Below are 20,823 nucleotides of genomic sequence, written 5' to 3'. Positions count from 1 at the left end.
CATCTTATGCCATCAGCTTGTCCTCGGTCACGGTTTCCTTCCACATATAGCTTTGCAAAAACTGCATAAAAAGCACTTGCAGCAACAAAAACATAATATTCCAGAAACACGCTTTGCCGATCCGATCAGCTGTTCATAACACTTCCTACATTGGATTAGACGTCAGCGTGAACTATCGCATGTCTGCCATGACCTGCCCGAAACCGGAAGTGACGTCATTTTCGCGGAAATGTAGTTTTTTACCATCAGGGCCTCATGAGCCTATACTGGTGTTTTTAAAAGTTATCTTTGACTTTATGACTTTCTGTGTGGTTTCTGGGATGCTTAGGACTCATATTGCACTGCTGGAAATAGTTTATTTTGATGCATATGCTGCTTTTTTGCAAATTTGCATTATAATATTTATTTTCGTTTTTCCTGCAGTGTATAAAAATTGGTGTATTTCAAAAATAAAACTATGAAGGCATCCATCCATCCATCCATCAGCTTCCGCTTATCCTTTTCAGGGTCGCGGGGGGCGCTGGAGCCTATCCCAGCTGTCATAGGGCGAGAGGCAGGGTACACCCTGGACAGGTCGCCAGTCTGTCACAGGGCCAACACACAGGGACAGACAACCATTCGCACTCACATTCACACCTAGTGGCAATTTGGATTATCCAATTAACCTATCCCCACAAGCTGCATGTCTTTGGACGGTGGGAGGAAGCCGGAGTACCCGGAGGGAACCCACGCATGAAGGCACTCAAAATAAATTTCCTGTTGTTAGAAACTACTTTGTGCAACTTTTTTGTATTTACAGTTTTGAGGGATAAGCCTCTTAAATTTCTCTAACTAGAAATATATGTTAAAAAAAACAAAAACGATTTTCAATTTTTTTGTAGTTTATTGCACTTTTTTGCAATTTATGTAATTACTATGGACTTAATTCATACATATTATTAAAATCTAGGCTGTAATGGTTGTATTGATGTATAGCAACTTGAAATGCTCCCAAAAATGGCTCCACAGCATGTAAACATATAATATAAGCTCTGGCGGACTTGGTTCTATGGTAGGTCTTAAAGGGTTAAGACCAAACAGTGTTTTCTCACCCTCAGTCGTCTTTTGCTGGTTGTCAGGTCGTCTGGCTGAATCCCAGCGTCGTGGAATTAAAGCACCGGCCTGGACCCGAATTTCACGTCCCATGTCTTTCACCTCTACCTGGAGAGGGCTGTCGACAGACTTCGGTGCTGGCTTCCCACGACTTCAAGATACAGCGGTCAGACCTCATTGGAGTCACAGAAACGTGTCTGTTGTTTCCATCGCTAAGCTCGAAGGACCAATTTAAATGACAGGGGATTTCTTTAAATCACCCCGCAATTCTTCAGCTGAGACACTTGAGTTAGAAAACACAAACACTGCAGTTGTCTTTACTCGCGAGGACGAGTGACAGAGCGCTCCTACACGTAAGAGACACTCACGGACTTGTGCTCTGTCACCGTCTGCGTTCTTTATTTATACAAGAGAAATGAATACATTCGTTCAGTGACATGAGCATGTGCGTATGTGATTGTGTGTGTGTGTGCAAGGTCAGAACAGCTTGTTCAACTTCTTACTATCGCTGTAGAAAGATTCAGATACAAATATCCAAACACGTTTCATAAAGAACAATCAGTTCTAAACAAGAAAAAGGTCATCATGCAGTATTCTATCATCAATAAACTTATATCACTAAAAGCTTATACTGACTACTCAGTACAATTTTCTATTTGCTCCTGCTGAAGACAGCAGCAGCGCTGTGTGCATAAATCCAGCTTTTCACCTTCTGTATGTGTACTGTTGCAAGGATTTTTGACCTAAACGCAAACGGACCTGGCAGGGAGGCAGGCAGGTGAAGTTCCACGATGAAGGGAGTGCAACCTGATAACAGGTATACACTGTATATACAGCGTGCTCTGTAGCACAGACTTGTTCAACGATGTAAACGTGTGTGAGGTCAGTAGGTAGAGTGGCTGCCCCAGGATCAGAAGGTTGGGGGTTTGAATCCAGTGAACGGCTAAGCTGACGAGACCATGTTCATTTGAAGGCTTTTCTAACATTTTTCAGATTGGAAGTGAAATAATATAAAATATTGTGTTCATTAAACTGCATTTGTAAAAATATAAAAATAAAAGAGAATCTAAATCTGCAGTAAAAATCTTCTTCCAGCAGAATAATAATAATAATAATGATAATAATAATAATAATGATAATAATAATAATAATGATAATAATAATAATAATGATAATAATAATAATAATAATAATAATAATAATAATAATAATGATAATAATAATAATAATAATAATAATAATAATAATAATAATAATGATAATAATAATAATAATAATGATGATAATAATAATGATAATAATAATAATAATAATAATAATAAATTGTATTTATAAAGCACCTTTAAAGACACTGTACAATAGATAAAAACACATAACAGAACACTGACACAATGAAGAGCAATAGAAACAAAAGTAAGAGATAAAATAAAATAAAACAGGTTCACAGTGAACATGCAGATTTGAACAGATGGGTTTTGAGTTGGGATTTAAACTGGGGGAGAACCAGTGTTTCTTATAACTGGGGGTAGAGAGCTCCACAGGCTGGGGGCAGAGCAGCTGAAAGCTCTGCTTCACATGGTGCTGAGGCTGAAGGAAGACACAGAAAGCTGGATAGAAGAAGATCGAAGTTAGCAGGCAGAAAAGGTGGTGCTGAACAGGTCAGACAGGTGAGGAGGAGCGAGGTTATGAAGGGCCTTGAAGGTGAGCAGAAGTTTGTACACTATTCAGAATTTCACAGGGAGCCAGTGAAGTTCCTGAAGAACAGGTGATGTAGGAGGGGTTCTGGTGATAATGCGAGCAGCAGAGTTCTGAACCAGATGAAGCTTATGGAGGGAGAATTGCAGTAGTCAATACGGGAGGTAACGAGACTGTGGACAAGAATGGACGTAGACTGGGTGGAGAGAGAAGGACGTAATCTGTTAATGTTACGTAGATGGAAACAGGGAGAACAGGTGAGATTATTGATGTGAGATTTATAGGAGAGTGAACTGTCTAGGATGACACCAAAGCTCTAAACCTGAGGAGAAGAGAAAACTGTGGAGTTATCGATGGTGAGAGAAATGGTTCGCCTTCAAAAGGTTGGATTTGGTGTCAATAAGAAGGATTTCAGTTTTATCCTCATTGAGCTGGAGAAAATTAGAGGTGTAAGGTTCTTTTTGATTTGGGAAGGAAAAATAAGCGCAGACAGAGTCCTAGGGGGTGTCCAAAAAGTGATTTATTAAACACACACTTATTATACAGTGCGGGAAGCTGGTCTTCTTCTTTCTGCCCGTTTACAGAAAGCTTTATAGCCTTTATGACGTCAGAACAATTCCTGGAAGTCACCTTATCAGAACAACAACAACCTTTTCCCAGACTTGAAACCAGATGTTTCCCGTCATCGGTGTTTGGGAACATATCAACTGTGTACTCGAGTGTGATTTATTATAGGTCCAGGCCAACGAAAGTTCAGTGTCCTTATCTGACTTTACTGCGGACCTACCACAATGCTGGTGCTCTGCATGATAGTATTGCATCTAGAATGTGCTTCTTCTGGCTCTGGCAGGTTTACTAAATGATAAATGATACGTGATAATATTGATGTTAACCTGATAATGATAATGATAAGTGATGCAGACTAATGAAGTAATGATGAAATAGTGACCGTACATGTGAATAATAACACAGTGACAGTAAAATAACATTCCTTGACATGACAGAGGTAAACCAGGATTTTAATTGGTTAGACATTCTGTGAGGGAAGAAGGAGGGAGGAGCCAGGTCTGCAGGAGCGATGTCGCTGGGTTCATCAGCAAAACAGCGAAAGTGAAGATCAAGTTTGTGAAAGTGGTACCGAGAGAGAGAACAAAGGTTTGCATCAAAACACAAGCTTCAGGACGCTCACTGGATCCACCACACGCTCACTTAAAGGACAAACTCACTCCTTCAGCTGCACACTTAAAAGTCAAACATGAACACACATCACACTGTCAGGAGGCACTAATGCGCGATGACCGTAACTTACCAGCCACTGTTGGCCAGAGAGATGGAAATAGAGCTTAGAAGCAGGTTGCATTTCGACTCACTGATGACGGCCTCACAGTTGGTTCCAGGGCTGATGACCACAAACTCTCGTATGCCAAACCTACAACACACAGCATCACAGCAGACATTCATCCACATATACACTTACTACACTGGAAGAAACATCTGCTTCATTCTGTATGCTGTCAGATCCCTTGGTAACAATAAAGATCATTCAATTCAATTCAATTCAGTTTTATTTATATAGCGCCAAATCACAACAAAAGTCACCTCAAGGCGCTTCATAGATACAGAGAAAAGCCCAACAATCATATGACCCCCTATGAGCAGCACTTTGGCGACAGTGGGAAGGAAAAACTCCCTTTTAACAGGAAGAAACCTCCGGCAGAACCAGGCTCAGGGAGGGGCGGGGCCATCTGCTGTGATTGGTTGGGGTGAGAGAAGGAAGACAGGATAAAGACATGCTGTGGAAGAGAGACAGAGGTTAATAACAGATATGATTCAACACAGAGAGGTCTGTTAATACATAGTGAGTGAGAAAGGTGACTGGAAAGGAAAAACTCAATGCATCATGGGAATCCCCGGCAGCCTACATCTATTGCAGCATAACTAAGGGAGGATTCAGGGTCACCTGGTCCAGCCCTAACTATATGCTTTAGCAAAAAGGAAAGTTTTAAGCCTAATCTTGAAAGTAGAGATAGTGTCTGTCTCCTGAATCCAAACTGGAAGCTGGTTCCACAGAAGAGGGGCCTGAAAACTGAAGGCTCTCCCTCCCATTCTACTTTTATGCCGATGGTATCCAAATTTATTCCTCTTTGAAATCTGATGTCTGATAACGATATTAGTGATCAATGAGCCAAGAGAGGGGAGTAAAAGTTTAACAAGATTAGTGGGCAGTGGATCAAGTATACACGATGATGATCTTAATTTAGTGATCATGGAACATAGCTGAATTAATGTGGGAAGTTCAAATTTGGATTGAGAGGATGACAGTTGAGTAGGAAAAAAAGTGCAGGTAGAACAATTGACCATATCACAAGAAGTGGGAAACTGTTGATGAAGATTCAGAATCCTAGTGTAAAAAAAGTTGTTACAGATATATATCAATCACCTGGATCACCTGTTGAGAAAGAAAAAAAAGAGAGAAAACAAGCAAAAAAGAGAGCAATATAATAAACATCATCATCGTGACTATAACAGTAAATACTAAATATTAAACATTATTGTGCAGCACGTAGGATCGACAGCACAGTGTGCTTTGAGGTAGGAGCCAAAAAGGGTGTAGTTTGTGTGTGTGAGCACCCGTGTGTACACCTGTGAGCATGAACGCGTTTGTTTTTAAAAGGTTCCTTCATGTAATGATCTGCTAGAGGGTGTGGGGGGGGCCACAGCTCCATCCTCCAGGGCATGAAGCAGGTATGGAGGAGATCAAGGCTCCAGCCATCCAGAGGCCCCCAGAACACAAGAGACCAAGGAAGACCAAGACTGCTCTTTCTATATAGCAATACTGTGAACATGTGTGTCAAAATTAGATTTGTATTGTTGAAGGAATTACACATTTTTCACAAAATGAAACCAGATCAATAAAGTGGAAGAAATGTCAGTGAATAAAGCAAAGAGACGGGTTTCATTAAAGTCTGGTTTATTTCTTCATTGATGTTCAGGGTAAAATAACAAACAAACAAAGAAGCATTTGTTTGTTTAAAGTTATCACAGGAAACATAACATCAGTATTTCTTAGAAAGTATTTCCAGCAGAAACAATAACAGATTATTAAATGCCTAAAATCTTACACTACACCCTCACAGTTTAGTAAGGATTTTAAAAATATTGGTGGAGAGGTTCAGTCTGATTTGACCAGTTATCCAACTCATATATCCCGTCTATGTGACCATGTTGTGCCTGCTTTAGCTGATCTTTAATGATTCAGTGTCAAAGCTAATTTTTAAAGTACTAAAGGTTTTAACTCCAGAGGATTTTGGCTTATTCAGGTAACTTCAGGGTTAACTTGAGTTTTCTGTACTGTGAAGCTGGTTCACAATCTCAAACAGCTGCAGCCTTAATCCGATGTCCTTTTTACAACAGTGTTGTGTGTTACTGGCATATCTTTGCTCTAGATGTTATAAGGATCATTTTCTGTAGAAGAAAGGGAAGCCCTGGGGCCCTTAACCATCTGATATCCTGATCATCAGCCTTAGGGTGAGTAAATCCAGATAATATTAATGAAGGGTGACCATGCCATTTCGCTAGATCTGCCCTAAGAACAATAAAACCTCTCATTTAAGCCTCTCATTTTAATAATTAGATTTGTTCAACTTTCAGTGTTGCAACACTGGAGTTTGTCATGCCCAATGTAACGTCAACACCATCATCTCTGTATTTCAGATCAGGACCATGATCATCAGCTTTTCCTCTGACAAACCCTCTCTCATCTCTGGAATACATCTTGTCAAAAAGATCATAATCACAGTTTGTTTCCCTGTCAAAGACTCCGACTGCAAACCAGTTAGAGTACCGGCTGTAGCCAAAAGAGAACATGACGGCTATTTTCTTATCAGCTCTGTCTGTAGCCGTATTGTAGAGATCATAGGTGAAGACTCCAACAGATCCATGCCCGGTGCTGCCAGAGAACAGAGCGTTGCCAGATTCAGAAGGCTCAAGTTTTCTTGGCAAAGGAATCTGGCGACATCCGCTAACAAAATGCAGACTAGTCAGAAAAAAGAAAACATGAATTAACATTTTTATTCAAACAGGATCCATACTCCTCATCATGAGTCAGGTGAATCAATGTCTTTAGAGTAAGAAACATGGACAGGGGTATTACTGTAACATGCAGATGTGTTAAGTGTCTTTGTTACAGCTTCCTGTGTGGTCACTGCACACAAACACAGGTGTGATGCTGCTGAGCCAATTCTGTTTCATTTTATGTGCATTTCTTTTGTTTTTAATTCATCAGCTTTTGAGTTCAGCAGCACTCACCAGTACGAAAGGTCAAAATGGATGAGTTTGTAAAATAAAACCAAAACAATATGCTTTAAGATTCATGCAGTATAGATCTTTAATTTGTGGAAACTTACTGTAGGGTTACATATAAATCCCGCCCACTTTAGAAACCACCACAGTAAACACAGAAGAACAAAGGTGTAGTCACCTGGGGTTACGAAGGGTGTAGCCCCGGGTCTTGTTTGTAATATGAATGGTGGACTGCTGAGCATCCATGGTGGACTGCTGAGCACCCATGGTGTCTGCAAACTGAAGAAGAAAAAGAGAGAGAAGAACGTGTTTCTGTTTGTGGGAGCGTCTCTGTTTGTCCATCAGTGAGCACAAAGGCTGAAGACTGCAATAAACATGATACAAATGCCATCATAGTGTCCACTGATCATGTTACTGTCCCCGTGCTCCATCCTGTCAGACACTTCCAGGAAGACAGACCTTATTTAAAAAATTTCCTTCAAAGGGCTCTGCAGCTTTTCCCCCCTTAAACTTCCCTTTCTAATTTCATGCCTTTAATCTTTTAAAAACACATTTTAAAAATGGATGCTCAGTGTGTTTGAGCATCTGTGACATTACTCATATTTCCACAGTCAGTGCTCCAAACACACAGAGCAGAGAAACAATGAAAAACAGATTCTAAAAAAGTAGGGGGTTAGAGAAAGAAGCATTTACATGTAAGGTTAACTAATAAACATTAACTTTTCTCATTTTCTGTCAAATACACAAAGTCATACTCACAGTGATTAGATGAATTCAGATGAAAGCAATCAGCAGTGTTTTTGTGAGCAGTCCGACTGACACCAAATAATCCTCTGTGTATACCCTAAAAGTGAAAATAGAATGTTTGTTCATGAACTGACGGATATTTGATGAGATCAGAACACACTGATTGGAGCTCAGCTCTGACATTGTTTTCTTTGGAATATGAACAATGGAAACATTCAACGCCAGGGAGTTTCCCTGTTTGCCGTCTAGATCCTGTTAAACTTCCTACATTCAGCACAGCCAGTCAGCTATATATTGTCCCGATTCTTAATTTGAGGTGAAGACAAACGACTGCCAAGTCCCAGGAAGATGCGTCAAACGGTGATTTTATTATCATATGCATACATATGGGAAGTCGAGCACGAATCTCACACAGCTTCGATCTTCCCAGAACAATACATTGGGTGTCATATATATACTAAAATAGTGCGTCACAAGCAGATAATCAACAAGCATAAGTTCCAGTAAGTTTCCAGAGATCCTAGGACATATTCTAAAAAAGAGTATTTCCTTCCTTTGTTCCTTCACTATCGCCAGATGCGTCCTGTTATTTCATTTCACTTATCTGTGGAACCAAACTGTCACGTATGCAGGTACAACTTGCAGTTTTGAGCAAACCAGTATCTATCTAAATACTATATGTGTGTGTGCAGGCACCCTGTGTGTCCTGACCTCAGTGCATGACCTTACTCAACAAACAAAGACATTTCAAAAGCATACTCCCTGACTCCGTTTGAGTCATGTGTTACCAGGCAGACTTCAATGCAACATGAGGGCACACAGGCCTTTATTATACCCTTGCATAATATATGGTGAATTGTAAGCATGTAGGCAATCCTTCATTAGCTGTGGGTCACTTTACCCAATAGATCGGTCGAACATCGCGTCGGCCGAAGCTTCAGACCATTAATTAACTTGACAGAGCTTCAACTCGTTAATAAGCACAAAAAATGCAATATATGTATAACATGATTACAGTTGCACCTGCAATGAAAGATTATTATGTAATTCAGCTAACACCTGAAATACAAACTTTAATGTAACATCAACAGTTTCCATAAATGCTCTAATCAAATGATGATAACTCATAAGTGATAATAAACCATAAGTGATGCAACAGTAACAATAATGATTATGAATAGTAACCGTAAAATAATTTTCTCAACCCGACACTCCTCCTCTTTGGCCTTTGAAAAAGGCCAACACTCCTCTTATTGTCTCACCCCTCGGACCAATCGACCACCTCCCGCAACGGCATCATAGACCCCGGACCAGTCAACCCAGTTGGCCCCGAATCCATAGCCCTCTCAACCAGTTTCACCAACACTCGTCTGGCCAGAGGAATGAGACAACAACCTACAACCAAAATTCCTATGAAAATAACGACAGAAAACATGGCAGACATAAACACACCCTTCCATTGCCCAAAAACAGACGTCATCCAATCCTCCAGCACATTAGTTACTCCCGAATGTTCATGCATCGTTTTGGATAAAGTTTTCAAACCCTGCAGAGCTCTGGTTACAGAGCCATCCGGAGCAGTGTTGTTGGGAATGAAAGTACAACACATGTCACCAAACATGGCGCACACACCTCCTTTCTCGGCCAACAACATGTCCAGGGCCATTCGATTTTGCACTCCTACTAGCGACGTAGGTCCCAGTTGTTCCGCAAATCCCACAATGGCGTCCCTGGTCAAGTTAGAGAGCCTCAGCAAATTATAATGAACATAATTAATACGATCAACATTTTTATTCGGAGTTATCCATATAAAAACACTCTCAAAACCTGCCGCTATTTGGTTAACTAATTTATATTCATCAGGAACTCCCCTGGGAACTCCTATTGAGTCAATCCAGGTAGGCGAGTCCGTTCGTGGATCATAAATGTGTGTACCCGTTGTGCTTCTCTCCCTCAACATGTGTCTCCTACGTCTGGCTGTCAATGTACGTGTGTCGTGTTGTGGAATGGCCTTTACCTTACTCCCTATAAGCATCAAAGGTGCTCCTAACCGCACCATAGCACACGTCCCCACACTTCCTACAGGAACACGCACCAAAAGGGTGTGATGTCCACAGTAATAATACAAGCCCCCTCTAGCCCATGTACCTATTATAGTGTTTGGGTCACTTACATTATTTGAGGTCCTTCCTGTGAGCGTCCTTTCACACCAACTTGGGTCAATTTCTCCTACAGTGTATTTCACACTGTCCGTAGAAAATTCAAAACAAGTGTAATTATCCCGTTTAGGTATGAATGATCCAATTTGTGTGCGTTTGTCAATTGGTGGATATAAACTTGATAAGGTGATACACTCTCCTGTAGTCACAGCTTCTCTAGTTAATCTCAACATACAATTATAACCCCACACATCCTCTGGATACAGAGGCGCAGGCTCAGTAAACAGACGAGGCCTAGCTGTGGCACAGGCAACACAATCATCTACATGCTGTTCCCTAGCATTTTGAGCCACCCAGTCCAGCCAGAGATTACTGTCACTGAACCCGGTGGCACGTTCAATTAAATCTTGTGGCTTCAGGCGAGTGTAATCGACTACAACTACTTTCCTATCTAAACTTTTGTTAATTTTTATCAGTGATGTCCCATTATCCCTCACCTCAGGCTTTATTGGCTTAGCTTTACTAAGGAAATTAACCTTTATTAACCTTTTTGGATCTATCCCTACAGTTTCCACTCCCAGAACTAAATATAAGGAGTTTTGACGCCACCAGTTTCCCATTGACAGAGTCAAGGGATTCTGGGTCGGACTATAATCTCTCTGAAGTTTTAGCTCATTCTCCGGGCCCTGTTCTGACGCCTCCCAATTTTCCCCAGTGTAACCTCTTACCTGATCCCAATTTTGACACCAATTGTCATAAGGACGCCTTCCTCTTTCACAATGTGTGTTTACAGCATAATCCCAACACACCCACACATTAAATCCCCGCCAGCTACTGTCTGCTCCCTTACAGTTAAAAACTTCGCACAAATCAAACGTGAATGAAGAGGTGGACCCATTAACATAATCTAACTCTAGTCCACCATATTTGCTGAGGCACCCATCACTGTTACCTGAGACTTCACGCTTAACTTTTCTCGACGACTCGATCAATTTGGGCTCTGGAGTGAGTAGACCTCTGCGTCTGGTTCAATTCACCTGTCTGCCAAAAAACAAAGAAACATATTAGAACACTCACACATCCCAACACCCCAGTTATTTTCCAATTTCCCCATAACCCCGTGGTTTTGGTTCCCATACTCTCCTCTAACTCTAGACTGGAGCCCCAGCCTATCACGCCTCACGCCTCTTTGGCACCTCCTCTTGGAGTGAAGAGATGCTCTGCGATCCTCCTCTTCTTTCTTCGACTTCCCAGGTAGACTACTGGTCAGTCGCTGCACGGGTGAGAGGATTATTCTGCCTCTGTTTTGCCACCCGTGTTATTTTGAGATGAGCTTGTCTCCACCAAGCTCTCATCCGCCACGGCACATTGAGACCAATGGAACCAGGTCTCGCCTTTCCCCTTCAACCGGACTGCTGTCGTGGTACGAGCCGTCACCTCGAATGGTCCCGTCCACCTAGGCTCTTTCCACTTTCGCTTGATGACCTTCAGCCACACCGCCTTGGCGTCGGGTACGGACCTGTCCACCGTGGTCACCCCTGCTGCAACCTGTTGTGTGAAACTAGACACAAGAGCTTTTAATTCTTTCCAATATTCTGCATGCGTTCTGTTACTTTTTACGCTTTCCTCAGCCGGGAGTGCTGTCCAGGGACCTGGAAACTGTCGTCCTGTCAACAACTCGTACGGCGTGAAACCTGTGGATTGGTTAACAGAACATCTTATGATCATTAATGCAATGGGCAGGGCTGCAACCCAATTTAGCCCCGTCTGAGCACAAATTTTGGCTATTTTGTTTTTCAAATTTAGATTCATCCTTTCTACCTTCCCTTGGGACTGAGTCCCAAACCTGTGTTGCAACCCCAGTCTCTGTTCTACTTCTGCCAAATCTTTGTTTTTAAAATGGGTCCCATTATCTGACCGAATTCGCTTGGGAAACCCATACCTGGGAATGTAATGATTAATCAGACACTTAATCACACTCTTTGCATCCTCCCTTTTTGTCGGCCACGCCTCTGGCCAGCCAGTCAGACTATCTACACTTACCAATAGATAGCGGACTCCTCCTGGGCCTACGTTGATCATGTCGGTAAAGTCAATGACAATCTCTTCTCCTGGTCTCTCTGGAATGGGAAATTTACCTGCTTCTGGCTTTATTACTGGCTTTGGATTGTGTCTCCCACAGATCAGGCACGTCCTGGCTTTCTCCTTAATCATGTCTTTTAAAAATGGGTGCCACCAATGTAACAGATGTCTCTCCATCTGGGCCACACCCACATGGCCGAGCCCATGGGCTTCAGTGATCTTCTGTTTTGCCAGATTTGCAGTCAGCACAGGTCGTCCATCGGGTCCTCTCCATAGACCTCCTTCCTCCCATGCTCCTCGGCTCTTCCACACCCCCTTCTCCTCCGGGGCCGCCTCCTCTTGGGCCTTCCTGGCCTCTTCCAACATGTTGACTCCTGATTCTTCTTCCACACTTATTTGCACCATCTGCCTTGGTCCTTTATATCCTGCAGCCTCTTTTGCGGCTCGATCGGCTTCCTGATTTCCCCTGGCCACCATGCCAGTCCCAGAAGAGTGACCTTTACATTTTACAATACTCACCTCTTCCGGATCCTCCAATGCCTGTTCAAGTTCCTCCATTTCCTTCTTGTGGCAGATTGGTGCATTGTCTGCTGTCCTGAATCCTGCTCTTCTCCATTGGGCAAGCTCCACGTGAGCTGCTCCAAAGGCATAAGCTGAATCCGTGTAAATGTTGACTCTTTTTCCTTTAGCGAGTCTCAGGGCTCGGCTTAAAGCAATTACTTCTGCTCTCTGAGCCGATTGCTGCCCTTCAAGTCTTCTGGCCTCCTTTACTTCAAATTCAGTTCCATTTCTGCAAACTACAGCGTAGCCTGCTTTCAGTCCTTCCTCATCTCTGTAACAACATCCATCGGTGAACCAGTCCTCAGCTCCCACAATAGGTTCCGCCTTCAAGTCTTCTCTGATTTTCTCTTCAACTTCAGCTCTCTTAGCGCAGTCGTGCGGCTCTCCTGACCCCATTAAATCTGCCATATTAATTCCTTCGTGTGTGAATGTCAGATTTGGAGCGTCTAAGACTTTACTCACTCTCTGCTGCGTCAATGGCGTCATAGTAAAGGCCTGTGAGTTGACATATGCCACTACACTGTGTGTGGTGAGCACTCTCAATGGATGCTCCCTCACTATGTGTGCTGTTTTTTGTATGATTTTTGCCACCCCAAGTGCATGCTGTGTGCATACAGGGTGCCTTGTCTCTAATGGATTCAGTCTGATGCTGACGTACATAAGTACATCTCTGCCTCCCCTCTTTTTCTGAAACAACGCCCCATTAACTACCCCATGTGTCTCTGACACATCTAGATAGAAGGTTTCGTCATAATTAGGAATGGCAAGATCAGTGGATCTTGACAGGTCTTGTTTCAGTGTGATAAACGCCGACTCAGTGGCGGATGTCCATGGCAGTTCAGCCTTAAGGTTACGGACACCCACCTTTTTCACCAGGTCTCTCAAAGGAGCTGTCTTACCTGCGTAATTTGGTATGAACTGCCGGCTGTATCCCGTTAACCCCAAGAATGAAAGCAGCTCCTTAACCGTACGCGGTTTTGGATGTGTTAAAATCTGATCCCTGTGTGTGTTAAGCAACCCCACAGATTTGTGAGCGATGACACGGCCCAGAAATGTTACCTCTGGTCGGACCAACTGTAACTTTTCTTTACTCACTTTGAATCCACACTCAGCCAATCTCTTCAGTATGGTGAGTGAGGCTGCCGTACATACCGAAGCTGACGGAGCCGCAATGAGTAAATCATCAACATACTGCACCAGTGTGCACCCCTCTGGTAAGTGACACGGTGAGAGAGCCTCTTTCAACACCTGGTTGAAAATTCCAGGGGACAATGCAAACCCTTGTGGCAACCGTGTGTATCTATACTGCCGCCCCCTGTATGTGAATGAAAAGATGTCTCTCAGAGACTCATGTAATGGCAGGCAGAAAAACGCATTAGCTAGATCAATACACGTGAACCACTTTTGATCTGGTGTCAGGGCTGTTAATGCTGTGTAAGGATTTGGAACACGCACAGTGTCAGTACGTAGAACAGCATTTATGGCTCTTAAGTCATGTGCCATTCTGTACTTTCCTGTCCCATGCTTTTCTACTGGCAAAATGGGAGTGTTCCAGTAGGATTGTGAGGGCTCGAGCACTCCTACTTCCAATAGCCCTTCGATAGTTTCTGCAATTCCCTCCTCAGCTTCTATTTTATGTCTGTACTGCGGTTTCCGAATTGGTGCATCAGACTTGAGCTGAAACAAAACAGGCGAACAAGTTGCGAGGCCCACATCCGTGGGCCCTGCTGACCACAAGGTGCCAGGAAGAGTCGCAAGTGCAGCCACTGCATCAGCATGGTCTATTCTTTCTCTTCCATGGATTCTAGAGATTTGTTCATGCTCCAATTTCACTGCATCTTCTGACAAGCAAGTGATACGATAAATTTTGCATTTTGGCGAATACCAAACATCTGGAATCTGAGTGGCTCGCCAACAGGCTTCGTCCAGCGCTCTCCTGACCATTGTTCCCACCTCCTTTGCCAGATAACCCTCATGAACCGCCAACGTAATATGGGGCGCTGAATCAGGTCCCATATTGAACCAAGGCCGTTGTTCTTCGGTTAATTTTGCTGCTGCAGCGACGCCTTCAGGACCAACATAAATGTTATGGGAACGCACATTCCAGATCTGACCTTCAAGTTCAGACTGAAACTGGTCCCTGTAAGTTTCATCATCGTTCCTATCATAATAGAGGGTGACGTGGTATGGATCTCTTGGAGGAGAATAGACTGCCAAGGCCATAATCCAAGGTTTCCACTGCTGGTATTGTCTCAGAACGCCTTCTTCCACCAACCGACCCCAGTATATGTCAGCTGTCGATTGTTCACAGTCTTGTAGCAAATACTGGTTCTTTGAATGCGTCCCCAGGCACAGGAACTGTTTTCCTCCCGGAAGTGTAACTGTTAATCCATCAGCCGAACACATGATAGTGGCTCCCAGTTTAATGAGCAGGTCCCTGCCCATCAGGTTCACTGGCACGCGAGGAGACACCACATATCTGTGCTTCAATGTCTGTTTTCCCAGCTCTGTCAGGGCTGGGTTGGTTATTGGCAGAGTCATTGGAACCCCAGAAAAACCCACCACACTCACCGTGTGATTGGAAAGTGTTGCACTGCTTGGTCTTTGTCTCAGCGTTGAGTAAGTCGCTCCAGTGTCCACCAGGAAGGTCATTTCAGTCCCTTCCACGGTCATCAACAACATAGGATCTGCCATTCCTACGCTGTCGGATCTCTGTGGGTCCCGTCAGTACAGCTCCTCCTCCCCGCCCCAGTGGGCCAAGGGATATTGAGCCACCGGTGCCATGCCTGGGTTCGGAGCTTGATGTCCCCTTGTTTGGACTGCTCTGCCTCGAGGAGCTCCACGTGCCTGGGGTGGATAATATGGTTCTTGGGGCCATGGTGTAGGACAGTTGCGAGCCCAGTGTCCTTGTCCTCCACATTTTCGGCACATGTTGGGGTCCAGCATAGGTCCCCCCAGACCACGACCCCTTGGTCCTCCTCCTCTTTGAGATCCACCACGCCCCCTGTACGACCTACCAGCCCCCCAATTCCCCGCGGGTCGTCCTTGCCTTGGTCCATTGGCGGGCCATCGGTCATCGGGGTACAGATTTGGGTCCAGATCTGGCCAGTCAGGCATCGGATCGCCCTGAGGCTTTGCCACCAGCATTTTCTTAACTCCCTCCTTACTTTCTTTTTTCTTTTCATGTAATTTTTCTCTGGCCTCGGCCAGTTTCAATTTCACCAGGTGTCCTTGCGCCTCCTCCAACTCCTTTTTCTTATTGATTACCTCATCTTTTTCCAACTGTAATCGGTGTATGACATGTCTCTCCCATTTTGTAGAACTTGTAGAACTGCAAAGTCTGGATTCTTTTGTAGGTCAGCTCTCACTCGTTCTGGCAGACCTGCCAACACCGCTGAGCGAAACCACGCCCTGTGTTCTCCCTCCTGTCCGGGATGTTCTCCAGTCTGTGTAATCCATTGCTCTTTTGCATGCTCTATAAACTCTCTAGGAGTGTGTTCTGGGCTCCACACTATTTTAGGTGTGGTGCCAGTGTTAGGGGTCGGATATTTGTCACGCACTGCGTCAGCGAGAGCGTTTCGCACCGTTTCATATGGGACGTCATTTGGTGCACACGTAGTTCCTGCTATCCGCTCCACATCGGCTAAGCCTCCTCCTCTCATGGCTCGCCCACAAACCGCTCTAAAATCGCCCAAGGCAAGCTCTTCTCCTTCCGTGAGACTACTCAGCTTCCTTAGCCAAGCAGCTCCTCCCTCTGTGATCGGGGGTAGCTGCTTCACCAAGGCCTCCAGGTCTCTGATGTTATAGGGCTGATAGACTGGTTCTCCCTTCAGCCCCTTCATCAAGGGCATAGAGAATGCTGCCTCCTCTTCTGTGTCAAAATCACCTTCCTCAGTCTGCAACGCAATGCTTTGCCTCCGGTTCTTTTCAAAAATTGACTGTCTTTTTTCTTTTTGGTCCCCCAGAGTCCTTCCAGAGCGAAGTATCCTCACGCCCAGGTCAGCGTCAAACCTTGGTGCGAACCCTTCTATCCCCAAGCTCGCCGCTTCCCGCGATTTCCGTGGTTTTACAGTCGATTTCTGGATATCCTCCTCCAAGGCTTTTATCCTCTCTACTACTATCCCGTCCTCCAGTTCTTTCACCTTTTCTTCCAGCTTTTTCAGGGCTTCCCGATTGGTAGATGTTTTTCCAACGACCTCCCCCTGCCACTGATTTTCCTCCAAATCGCCAACGTCTGGCTTCTGACAAGCCTTTTGTTTTACCTTTAACGGCACACTCTGACGCTGCGGTGCAGGGGTATCTTCTTCTGAAGTCCATGACTCCTGGGTTGCCACTTCCTGGCGGCCCCGTTCTGGTGTCACCCGATCTGCACTCTTAGGAGCCTCAGAATGAGCTACTTCCATAGCTCCTTCTGGGCTAAAGTGCCCAGGAGGAAGCAAGATCACACTCCGTGTAGTTATGCTTCCTCGTGATGTCCCAGCGGTTGGTTGAGAGTGAATCACCTCTGGTGTGACTGCCACTGCTTCAGGCTGCGTCACTCCTGTACTGGCGGCCTCTGACGGCCGACTAGGTGTCACTTGTCCACTGTCTTCCTGAAAATCCACAATTCCTCCCTTCACTATTCCTGTTTTTCCTCCCGGCCCCCACAGAGTACCACCCTCCAGAGTCAACATTGGAAAGGCGTACGGAGGGGGCGGGGCACTCTGGAGTTGTATCAAGGTGGGATATCCAGACATTAATGTCCCTTCAGCCGTGGCTTCTTTTTCCGGTGTTGGTCTGGTCTCCTCCGCTTCCTCTCTCATCCAGTGAGACACTCCTTGGGACATAACCATGAACTTACAACACTTACCATGTCTTTCCTTCATCAATTTCTTTTCTGCTTTCACTTTTCTATTGCCAAAGCGTCCCACAGGCTCCTCTTCCAGTTCCTCTGTCCTCTTCTCACATTCTCGACCTCCATTTTGGAAAATTAAATATAGGGGAACTCTGTCTTCCAAAGTTTTTTGTTGTTCCTCACATAATTTCTTCACCTCATCCTCCATTACCTTACACTCCCGGGCAATCTCCTTAGGAGTTCCCTCAGAGGTGATTCTGATGGCCTTCTTGAGTTGTTGAATCTGCTCCTTAAGTGGCTTGTACTTCTTTCCCCCAGATGGGGTCGCCTTCTTGCTGTCAGCCATTCTGTGTTTGACCTCACCCACACAAAATGGCCGCTCTAGAGCTCCTCCCTTAAGGTTAGCTCGCTGTACTTCCCTTTTTACAGTCAGAACCACCCTGACTGCTTAAGCTTCACTTCCTTTAAGCTCTAGCCGCTACCTCATACACACACTCTCTCTGTCTCTCTCCCCACTCACACAGTTACACTAGTTCTCCCCAAAACACAAAACTCCTCAAAAGGCTACTGCAACAATTTAAGCACGCGAAGCCAGCAAACATTCACTCTCACAGTCACTTCACGCAGCACTTACAAAGTTTGAAAATAGAAAAAACTCCACTTCTCCCACTCTTAATAGGGAGAAAACATAAATCAAACAGCTCACTCTGTATAAAATGTCAAAAATAAACCACACACTTCTGCCTGCTCTAGGCCAAACAAAACTATCAACCACACATTACACAATGAATTCAATTTTCAATTGTATAGTTAACAACAAGACAACAACTCTATTTTACAAGAATTTTCAGGAGACCTCTTAATGACCTCCTCATGTAATATCACCAACAGCTCTATTATGCTCCTTTCTTCAATAAACAACATCCACATACATCAGACACACCCACTTCAATACTTCACCCATACACAAGTTTCACCCTTAAAACACTTAAACACTTCACCTTTAGCACAGTTTAAACACATGATATTGAGTCTTTCAGCTTTTCACCAACAAGTCTCTCACTGCACTTTTCACACAGTTATCTGCTTAAACCTCATACACTCAGCTTCTACGTTCAATCACTCTCACAGCACACCCAGCTATAATCAATATAAGCAATTTACACAGCCAATTTACACTTTATTTAATATACTCGGACATGTATAGACCTGACAAAAGACACCAGATGCCAAGACAAGTTATTCAACAGTTCCTTATCACTTCTTATCACTTCTTATCACTTCTGTACCGGTACACCTAACTTTTTGACTAATTTAAAAGCTTCTAAGCCCAGGTCCAACCTTGCTGGTCAATGCACCCGCTTCGGGAACGCCGTCTCCGACAGCGGTCAGATTTCTAAGCCCTAATTAATTTAAAACCGCTTCCCGCAGCTTGAGAGGGAGCTCCACGTCCTTAGCTCACTATCACCCACGTTAATAGTCACGGCCAGGTCCAACCCTTTCAGCCAAACAGCACAGTATAAAGGTAATCCTTGATTACCTGGCCTTTAACGGGTGTCGGAAGTCCCGCGGGAGGCCACCCGAGCTAACTGGTCGCCGCCAGAGATAACCGCGCGTCCACGGTTACCGGTCGCTGCCACACGCTGAACAACTGCGCTCTACGGGGTCCAACCCCGGTCTAGGTTAATTTATACACTTTTTAAAAGCATCACTGTGGACTCCAAGCCTCACAGTCTGTTATCTGATGCCTGAACCCAGTTCTGCTGATCAATCTGGGAATAAAATCCCTTAGCCAAATACCCTAATCTAAAGCTTGCTTGGCTGGCGTCACAATCAACAAATATAACACGTCAACTTAAACACATAATATATTAACCGAAACACACAACCTATAAACTTAAAAGTCACCCCAGAATTAACAGCAATAAATTTTGTCAGCCAAATATTCCCCAAAACTTTTTTATCACTAATTACCCAAAATCACCATGGACATTTTCCCAGGAGCTCTACTGAGTGAACATTTAATTTAGCTTAGATTCCAATTTAGCACCTTTGGATATTATTTTAATCAACAGGTGGTGCTTACCTTTCTATGTTGCCTGGCACGTCACTCAGTCGACCTGCTGGGCTCCCGTCCGTCCGTTTGACCGCACCGCCGGATGATGATAACTCATAAGTGATAATAAACCATAAGTGATGCAACAGTAACAATAATGATTATGAATAGTAACAGTAAAATAATTTTCTCAACCCGACAATATCCGGGGTATTTTTCCAGTAACCGTATTTGCTTACCAAAACACCAGTGATGACAATAAACTGTCACCGAAGATAGCTTTCAACCCATTAAGTTAATCCAGGGTTTCACCTGTGTGTCCACATGAAAGAAGTGTTTCATAAATAATTTGGAGTAGTGCCACCTGCTCCAGACACCATGCAACAATAAATTCTTTGGTTTATCTGGTGTTTCAGTTTTATTCAGTTTTTCAGTTTTATTTATACAGCGCCGAACAACAACAACAGTCGCCTCAAGACACTTTATCTTGTAAGGTAGTTCCTACAATAATACTGCTGAGACAACGGCGGTCTCTGCGATTCTTTTGGTCCTGGTAGAGATCACGCTGAGATGTTTCCATGTTTTACACAATTCTTTTATTACCCATTATTCTTACAGATGCATCTGGAGATCAGCACACTGCATTCCTATGCAGTCCTATGCTAAAGGCTGATCTAAAAGAACTCCACACAACAGTTACAGTTATAACCTCTGGTCTCCTCCCCCTACAGTAAACACTCCCACAATGGAAATACACTAGTACAGTGGCCAAGGGTGCTGACACCCTGACCCCCACCTCCTTTTAAGGTAGTGTCCGTTTGCCCTTTGTCTGCCCCTCATCATGTCCTGGGGGTGGGGGTTGATTGTCCTTCTGCCCTGCACCTCAGTTCTTTGTTCCCATCCCAGGCCTATTTTCTATTTTGTATCCTTACACCCATTACCACAATATTATAATGCTGCAAGCAATCACAACTATATTCTCTTTAACGTTGTACATTAAGGAATCTATTCTTAACAACACATACAGAGAAAAACCCAGCAATCAGACAGCCTCTTATGCAGTGGTAGTCAAGTTATGTGAAAAAGTAATTAGTTACTAATTACTGATTACCTCTCCAATAAAGTAATCCTATTACATCACTCGTTACTTGAAAAGGATCTCTGCTCTCATGAGCAAGTGATCTCACGACAGTGGGAAGGACAAACTCCCATTTAAGAGGAAGAAATCTTGATCTGAACCAGGGAGGGACAGCCATCTGCCATGATGAGTTGGGGGTGAAGAAATGAAGATATGA

General features: G+C 44.0%; 2 protein-coding genes and 1 pseudogene across 2 annotated transcripts in view; all 3 read right to left on the bottom strand.

Moving 5' to 3' along the window:
* Positions 1-20,823, bottom strand: part of LOC148094557 (protein NLRC3-like) — a 278,774-nt gene that overhangs the window by 250,771 nt on the left and 7,180 nt on the right. The gene's annotated exons all lie outside the window — the stretch shown is intronic.
* Positions 5,742-20,823, bottom strand: part of LOC148094548 (uncharacterized) — a 215,526-nt gene continuing 200,444 nt past the window's right edge. Inside the window, exons 2-4 of the mRNA XM_087837565.1 lie at positions 7,849-7,933; positions 7,268-7,368; positions 5,742-6,823 (exon numbers count right to left, since the gene is read on the bottom strand). Coding sequence (XP_087693691.1) covers positions 6,418-6,823; positions 7,268-7,356 — 495 coding nt within the window. The 5' untranslated portion in view covers positions 7,357-7,368; positions 7,849-7,933 and the 3' untranslated portion in view covers positions 5,742-6,417. The remainder of the gene's footprint in view (positions 6,824-7,267; positions 7,369-7,848; positions 7,934-20,823) is intronic.
* Positions 15,363-17,821, bottom strand: LOC148094558 (uncharacterized; annotated as a pseudogene).

Source organism: Neolamprologus brichardi, unplaced genomic scaffold (assembly GCF_056152115.1).
Source record: "Neolamprologus brichardi isolate AB-2024 unplaced genomic scaffold, ASM5615211v1 NODE_ptg000036l+_length_2141236_cov_1, whole genome shotgun sequence".
NCBI classification, from domain to species: domain Eukaryota; kingdom Metazoa; phylum Chordata; class Actinopteri; order Cichliformes; family Cichlidae; genus Neolamprologus; species Neolamprologus brichardi.
The sequence above is the reverse complement of the archived record's forward strand: the minus strand, read 5'-3'. Positions and strand labels throughout refer to the sequence as shown.